General features: G+C 38.2%; 1 protein-coding gene across 2 annotated transcripts; it reads right to left on the reverse strand.

Moving 5' to 3' along the window:
* Nucleotides 1-4,214: 4,214 nt before the first annotated feature.
* Nucleotides 4,215-7,594, reverse strand: LOC112036360 (uncharacterized). 2 transcript variants are annotated; one of them, XR_010627023.1, is made up of 5 exons: nucleotides 7,173-7,594; nucleotides 6,142-6,227; nucleotides 5,912-6,058; nucleotides 4,760-4,862; nucleotides 4,369-4,460 (listed from the first exon to the last, which is right to left on the reverse strand). XR_010627023.1 is itself a non-coding variant. In XM_065768533.1 (4 exons), the coding sequence occupies exons 1-4, from the start codon at nucleotides 7,363-7,365 to the stop codon at nucleotides 4,230-4,232; spliced, it is 657 nt and encodes a 218-aa protein (XP_065624605.1). In that variant the 5' UTR covers nucleotides 7,366-7,594; the 3' UTR covers nucleotides 4,215-4,229. The 2 variants fall into 2 exon arrangements, 1 of the variants encoding a protein (XP_065624605.1); XM_065768533.1 differs by lacking the exon at nucleotides 4,760-4,862 and having other exon boundaries at nucleotides 4,215-4,460.
* Nucleotides 7,595-7,743: the final 149 nt, after the last annotated feature.

Raw genomic sequence — 7,743 nt, forward strand, 5'->3', positions numbered from 1 at the left:
TTTCGAGGGGAATGAAAATTTGAGGTTTTAAGAGAATAGAGAGGAATGAGTGTTCCCTTCTGCCCATTCCATTCCTAGGAGGGAATACTCACTCCTCTCTATTCCCTTCAAACCTCAAATTTTCATTCCCCCGAAATTGGGAGGAATTGGAGGGAATGAAATTAGATTTAATAATTTTTTTACTAAAACTCCCAAAATACCCCTATATACTCAATCCTTTATTTTAAAATAGGGGTCTAATAGTAATATTGTCATAAAATGATTTAATTCCATTCCTTCCATGTTGCTCCCAAATAGGATTACTTACATTATATTCATTTTCATTCCTTTATTTTAAAACATCCAATCAAGGTTACTTAATTCTATTCTATTCCATTCTTTTCCATTCCTTTCCCTTACTTAAATTCATTCTATTCCATTCCATTCCATTCATTTCCATTCCCCTGTGATCATCTCATTCCATTTCATTCCATTTCGTTCCTTTATGAACTTCCAAGTGGAGCCTTAAACTCCCAAACAAGGAAATGGACTTTCCATTCCCTTCATTAAAACTCCCAAATACGGGAAGAGAAGAATATTCTAAAATTATTCTTTTCATTCCTTTCCACTCCATTCCATTTCATTTCCTCCTCCCAAACGAGACCTCAAGGTCCATTTGTCCGTACTCCTTACCAATGTATAATTTTGCATTTAATGAAATTATATTGCTTTTTCATAAGTAAATAAAAAAGAGGTCCTATTTGCAACTCTTATCACATCATTAAGCTCAACTCAGTTAACCAATGTAGACATGAGAATATAGTTTTCTCAAGTTACGGCCTACGAATATGATGACTAATAGAGTTCTAGGACGAATTTAACTTCACAATAGGTCATTATAGATATAGGGAAATGCTAATGAGTGCTATTAGAGCATTGGTTAATAATTCATTTTAGGAAAGTTTTGACATAACTTTTATGGAAAACAAAAAAAGCTATTAAAACATTAATTGTTTTTTTTTTCCCCACAAAAACTTTCTTTAATTGGATTGTTAACTAATATCCTAAAAACACTCATTACCATGACCCATAGATATACGGGGGAACACTTTGTGAAGGAGATTTTGCTATGACATCAGTGCACCAAGGGTTTTGTACCAAGTAAAGTCTTCGACATTGGAATTGAAGATTAAAGAGTAAAGTTGTCGTATCAAGAACCTTCATAAACCATGTAGAGTTTCAATTTTTTGTAGACTGGACAAGTGGGTTAAAGGGTAACCCCTATATCTTGATCCCCAATTTTGGTATTGTGAAAATTTAATAAGTGGTTTCTGATGGGACTGACGAACCCCTTGGCTTAGACGAATTCAGTAGACACCTCTATCCACCACTTCACATCACTGACAAATGGAGACAAGCCATTTAATGAAGTATTCAATATCTCGGACGGTTACAAGACCAATTGTATAGACCATTAGATGCTCATCAAAGCCTACATTACTGAGCCTAAAGGCGTTACCAAAAGAGGCATTAAGGCCACAATAAAGGCCACAACGGCTAGATGCTATGAAACCATATATAAACACTTTTCAGAACCAAAACAAGGTACTGATATGCTAATACACCATTATTTGGATATTTTCTGAAGAAGCTTTCACACGCTAACTTTATTATTGGAGACCCTGTGGTAGGCACCACACTGGTGATCACCTAAGGAAGGCCCTTAACGACGATTGCAGGCATAGGAACGAGGTTGCTGACTCATCTGGACGAGTCTACTTGACTAACAATCTCTGCTTCATTAATTTGGCGCCGTTTGTGGGGATGACATTTTCGTACCTAGGTTTGAGAACATAGTTTCATTTAACTCACAAGTTTAGATAGAGCCCAACACTCCCCAGAATTCTACAGCATTAGCTCTGCAAATCCAAACACTGAAGACCAGCGTGGAAGAGCTTACTTGACACAACCAAGAAATGGGATTGCGGCTGCAGCAAGAGGAGAGCTGGTCTGGGACTAGCCGGGATGACGATGGGGGCAGCTAAAGAAGGGATGAACATCGACGATCTGCCACTCCACAAGAACCGAGATAGGACCTTCTTAGGGAATTGAGAAAGGAGATGGACGAGCTAAGGAGTGTAGTCAAGGAAAAAAAAAAGACTAAAGCTTAGATCGTATGGTTAGGAGGATAGATTCACCCTTCACCACGGCAGTCCTGGAGTGCCCAATGCCCTCAAAGTTTTGCCTACCACAGCTTGAGCCGTTTGACGGGCTGAAGGATTTTTTGGATCACCTCAACACCTTCAAGACAACTTTGGGTCTTTAACAGCCCCCTAACGAGGTATTATGCCTCTCTTTCCCCACTACCCTCAAAGGAGCTATGAGGGAGTGGTTCACGAAGTTACCAACGTCGTCCATCGATGACTTCAAGCAGCTGAGCAACTCCTTCTTACACCGCTTTGTTGGAGGACAACACCTAAAAAGGCCGGCAAGCACCTGTTTACAATTAAATAAGGAGAAAAAGAGACCCTGAGGTCGTATATGAAGCGTTTCACTTGAGAAACATTAGAGGTGGACGAAGTGAACAACAAAGTGTAGTTGACAGTCTTTAAAGCCGGGTTGAAGTCTAGGGAGTTTGTGGTCTCGCTCACGAAGAATCCCCCACAGACAATGGTAGAAATGCTCCTGAAGGCGCAGAAGTACATGAATGTCAAGGACGCCCTAGCAGCAATTGAAGAGGTAGAAAAGCCCAATGAGAGGGAAAGAAAGGGTGACAATTAAAGAGGACGAAAAAGGGAGCAGATAGATCGTCAATGATGATGGGAACAAAGGGAAAGACGATAAAACCCCTTGGACGGTAAGATTCACTCCTTTAGTTATCCCTGTTGATAAAATTTTGGCACAGACTAAAGATGAGCACTACCTCAAGTGGCTGAGGCCGTTACACTTGTCACCCAGTGTTCGTGACAAGAGGAAATACTGCCGTTTCCTTAAAGATCATGGCCATTACATAGAAGATTGCAAAGAACTGAAGGAGTAGATAGAGGAACTCATACAAAGAGGGAAGTTGCAAAAATTTGTAAAAAAGGGAGATTCTAGCAGGTCCAGGGATAGTAACAAGGACAAGCTCGAAGCCTCTCTGAGAGACAAAGACCACAAGTCACATCATCAACAGAGTGCAATAAGGGAAATAAAGATGATCATAGGAGGACCATCCATATGGGGGTTGTTCAGATCCTTTAAGAAGTCATACCAGAGGTAGGTGAACAGCATCCATAGGATACCACCCCTAAAGCAAAGATGGTCGGACAGAGATATCTTGTTCTTAGAAGAAGATGCTAGATGAGTGAAGTAACCACATGACAATCCCCTAGTTATCATGCTTATGATAAAAGGGTTTAATACCAGGAGAATCCTAGTAGACAACGGCAGCTCCACGGACATCATCTACCTTTTTGCTTTTCAACAGTTGAAGGTAGCCCTCGAGAGGCTGCGTCCTTTTGAGTTCCCCTTTGTTAGCTTTAGTGGAAACAAAGTGTATCCTAAAGGCATAGTGATATTGATGGTTATAGTGCGGGCTTACCCACGATTGACTCATCAACTGGACTTCCTGGTGATAGACTGGCCCTCCTTATACAATGTGATCATTGGGAGGCCCACGCTCAATCGTTGGAAGGTAGCTACATCCACCTATTATCTGAAGGTAAAATTTCTGACAGAAAATGGTGTAGGCGAGGTAAAAGGAGATCAAGTGCTGGCCAGAGAGTGCTAGGGGGGGGGGGTGGTTTGTATAGAGAAAAAATTAGACCACAGCAAGCAAGTCTATTCCATAATGACAACTTCAAGATATCAGTTGAAAGAAAGATGAAAAAATTCCAATTCCAGGTAATTATGGGCTACAGCCTACAGCAAGACCAGCACAGAAGATACTGCCCATAGAATAGCTGACATAAATAGTTTTACAGAGGGGGGAATTTCATAACATAATATATGGAAGGGATACTTATTCACATGTAAAAGAGGGGGCAGCCAAAATACATTATGGTACAGGTAGTGCAAAGATCAATCAACAGTGGGTATAAATGCCTTTAAGCACACAACTTACACCAACATTTTCTAGCAATGATATCCAGGATAAGAATTAAAAGCAACAGAGAATATCAAAGCAAGTTGATGGTTGAAACTCCATTGCAAAAAATAAGACAAATTCCATTAGAGACGGACATGACACATTAAATTCATGTTTGGCTTTACAAATAACCATATCCATTAGTATGAAAACTACAATTAGCATTTTCAATCCTACAAGGTAAATTAAATAAACATATAAATAACTGCAGGAAGCGATTATATTTACCTATACAATAATAAAAAGGTATAGGATGTTTTGACAGAATCCGATCCCAACTATCACTGAATGAGTTCCTGAAGGCCCCATCTTTATCCATTAGGTATGCAAAGCCACCCATTGCAGCAATTACCTGAAGAAAGGTACATCTTATAAGAGGAGATTTTTGAGAGTTCTCAGTAAGAATGCTTTGTGCCTAAGCCTAACAATAAACGCAAATTGAAGCCCAATTCCATTTCTCAAAAGCGTATTAAGTTTAAATTAAAACCTTAAAGGAGAACTTGGTGAAAGCTAAGGAATCTATTTAGGACTTAAATTTGTTGAGACTAGATGTCCGTGCTAAACAAAGCAAATTAAAATAGTAGACATAACCGAACAAGTGAGGAAAAACTTGAGAGAAATGAATTGTTCTTTCAATAAAATATAAGATACCTGCCAGTGTAAGGAAATATCACCTAAATGTCACCGATATGCATTATGATCCATATTACGCATAAACAACCAATCGATATAGGCATTCGAATTTCCATTTCCACTGATATTGGCAAAAGAAAATCCTTACAGCTCTTAGTTTCATTATATTTTTACAGTATAAAAAATGTAAAAGTATTATTGATTCTAACTGTAACGTGAATATGTGATGTCACATATATACACACTTAACATGTTTCATCTGTAATGAAATATTAAGCATATATATAAATTGTATGAACACCAATTTTGCTCAGGAGCCTGCCTGCTCCTTAGTTCCAACCCCCCAGCATAACCAACATAGTCAATTAACCTTCATTCACATCCCATAAATCTCCCATCAAAATTTCGAACTCCATGTCTTCTCAACATAATGAATGTTGTAGCAACTCACTCCTTTGCACTCAAGTTCAAAAGTCAATTGAAGTTGAGCATAGCCTCAGCTTCTCAATGGTGACTGCCTTGGTTAACATGTTTTTTCGATTGACACCCATGGATCTTCTCATGTGAAAACACTCCATAATCCAGAAGAGTTCTATAAAGTGGTATCTCTTTGTATATGCTTCATTCTATCATGAAACACTAGGTTCTTTGAAAGGTGAATAGCACACTGAATAAAGGGCATAGAAAATTTAAAGTATACCCAAAAACCAAAAATTCCCCCAATAGTTGTATTTGGCTTGAAGGCCTTGCAGGTTCCAGCCCCCAAACCCCTGGCCTAACTAGGAGACCAGGATTCACGCAAATCCTATCAAACACGATTATACTATTTCCTCAGTCTCATATTATTGGTCCTCTATTCCATTTTGGAATGTCCCAAACTATGGTACTCTTCAAAAAATCAATGATCTTAATGTCAATAATTTTCCCAACATACCTTTTACTTAACTTGAAAAGACAATGCACCTTTTTATTTAAGTTCAAATTAAAAATGGAGGTTTTCGAAAGCTATAACTTTTTTATTAGAAAGAAAATGCATCTTAAAAAGCTGAATTTTCTAAACAATACTAATAATATGGTACAGAGGACTTACAGATGAAAAGCTCAATTGATAAATGAAAGGCATCTCTGAGAGTCTATTCAATAAATAGTAAGAAAGATAAGATCACTCACAGTTTGTACAGCCAAGAATACAAGAAAAACATCCCTTGCCACAAAAATCCTGAATTTTAGTTTTCGCCAAGAGTTGTCCTCAAACAATGCAACACGAAGGTGATATTGAGCTTTACAAGTGGTACAATGTGAGAAAGCAAATCCTTCCTGTAAAAAGGGGGGAAATCACTATAAGACCGTTTATTAAAAGAACCACTACTGAAATAAATAAATAAAAGAGTAGTGTTTACCTTAACTGAACGCCAATGATCAAGACACGAACGATGCACAAACTGCTGGGTACCTTTGCACATGCATGGAGATATTAATTCATCCTCTGCAAAGTTGAACAATAGCCATTAGACCAAGGGAAGCAGATGTATGCCAAAGCTACAAGTATATACATCTCATACCCATATGAATAACTTCAACATAAAAAGTGTGCCAAGAATATTAATCTAGGACATACCAAGCAAAAAAAAAAAAAAAAAAAAACTACTTTTATACTCTCAACTTCCATCTAGAATTAAAAATAAGGGATGCCAAACCGATTGAAAACTAGAAGGAAGTGGGTCTTTTCTAATTCTGTTTCTAGTAAAAGTGAACTCCAATTCGGCTCACCCCCACCCCCTTTTCTATTTATTGATTAGTTACTCACAACACAAGCCATAAAGCTGAGTGCAATTCTTCCAATATGTTCTTATCCAGCCAACATCTTCAACCTCTACCAGGGCAGAGTCAAGTTGGGAAGTGATTGTTGAATTGGGTCTACAAGCAATACACAGGAAAGCATTTAAGGGCAGCTCTGTCTAAGACTTCTTGGGGAGCTACTGCTAACCATGAATGGTCCCAAAGAAATATGTGTATTCATAGTGGCCAGTTAAGTGCAGAAGATAGAATCACTATTTTGCTGTCTATAAAATCAGAAGTTAAGGCTCAGATCACAGGTAATGGAAATTCCAAAAAAATCTGCACTGAATAAGGTAATACATCGGGCCTTCTTTCATTAATAAGTACATTCCATCCTATGCAAAATGTCCAGGGTTCGAGTCCAGGAATCAGCCTCTCCAAAAAAAAAAATTTTTTTTTTTTTTTTGAATAAGGCACTTTGCAGAGTATTAGTGCTCTGTTTTTGTTTGTTGTTCTGTACTGCAATTCTTGATTCTTTAATAAAATCCTACTTGCTCAGATAAATAAAGATTGTACATGATTCTAATAAAGCATGAATTATAATCAAATTCAAAGAAAAGGAAATCGAAGCGATAAGCAAAGAAAAATTGACCTGGCTCCGCATCGCTCTCGAGGCAAATGCGACAGCACGAATTTGAACCGGTCTCGATATCTTCATTCCTGATCTCAATCGAGCTCGAGCTCCCTGGTGATGATGAATCGGCATGTTTCTCTAGAAGAGGATCAGCATCACTAGGACTAGGGTTCTCTGCACTCGTTACCTCTAGCTGTACTTCCCCTTCCATTGATCAAAAGATTCAAAACCCTTTTTTTTTCCCCTCCCAAAACCCTAAAAATTCACACCTCCAATTACCAAATACACAAAAAGATTGATCAAAATTAAAAACCCTAAAAATCAAGCGCAGATTTCAAATTCTCCAAATTCAAAATCCAATTCCGGTATAAGAAGGTTGATCAGTTATCGCCGAAAATACCAAGAAAGTCTGCGAGTGCTTTGCAGAAAGACAAGGAGTGGTTCTTATCTATTGGACGCACTGTAAAAACAGGACACTGTTACATATTACACGTGGAATTTGATATGGGACCCATCAATCTATACCCTGGATTTCTAATTGCATTGGACAAAGTTATGGTTTTGGATCAAGGATTTTCTGGGGCCCAAG

The sequence above is a fragment of the Quercus suber genome, unplaced genomic scaffold (genome assembly GCF_002906115.3).
Source record: "Quercus suber isolate HL8 unplaced genomic scaffold, Cork oak 2.0 scaffold_955, whole genome shotgun sequence".
Classification (NCBI taxonomy): Eukaryota; Viridiplantae; Streptophyta; class Magnoliopsida; order Fagales; family Fagaceae; genus Quercus; species Quercus suber.

What these genes read in the sequence shown, in the direction of transcription:
- LOC112036360 (XM_065768533.1), bottom strand. Translation starts at nt 7,365, where the DNA reads ATGGAAGGGGAAGTACAGCTAGAGGTAACGAGTGCAGAGAACCCTAGT. An exon ending in CGAGAGCGATGCGGAGCCAG is followed by an intron (nt 6,228 to 7,172) that starts GTCAATTTTTCT and finishes TCAACTTTGCAG; the next exon opens with AGGATGAATTAATATCTCCA. An exon ending in TATTCTTGGCTGTACAAACT is followed by an intron (nt 4,461 to 5,911) that starts GTGAGTGATCTT and finishes ACCTTTCTTCAG; the next exon opens with GTAATTGCTGCAATGGGTGG.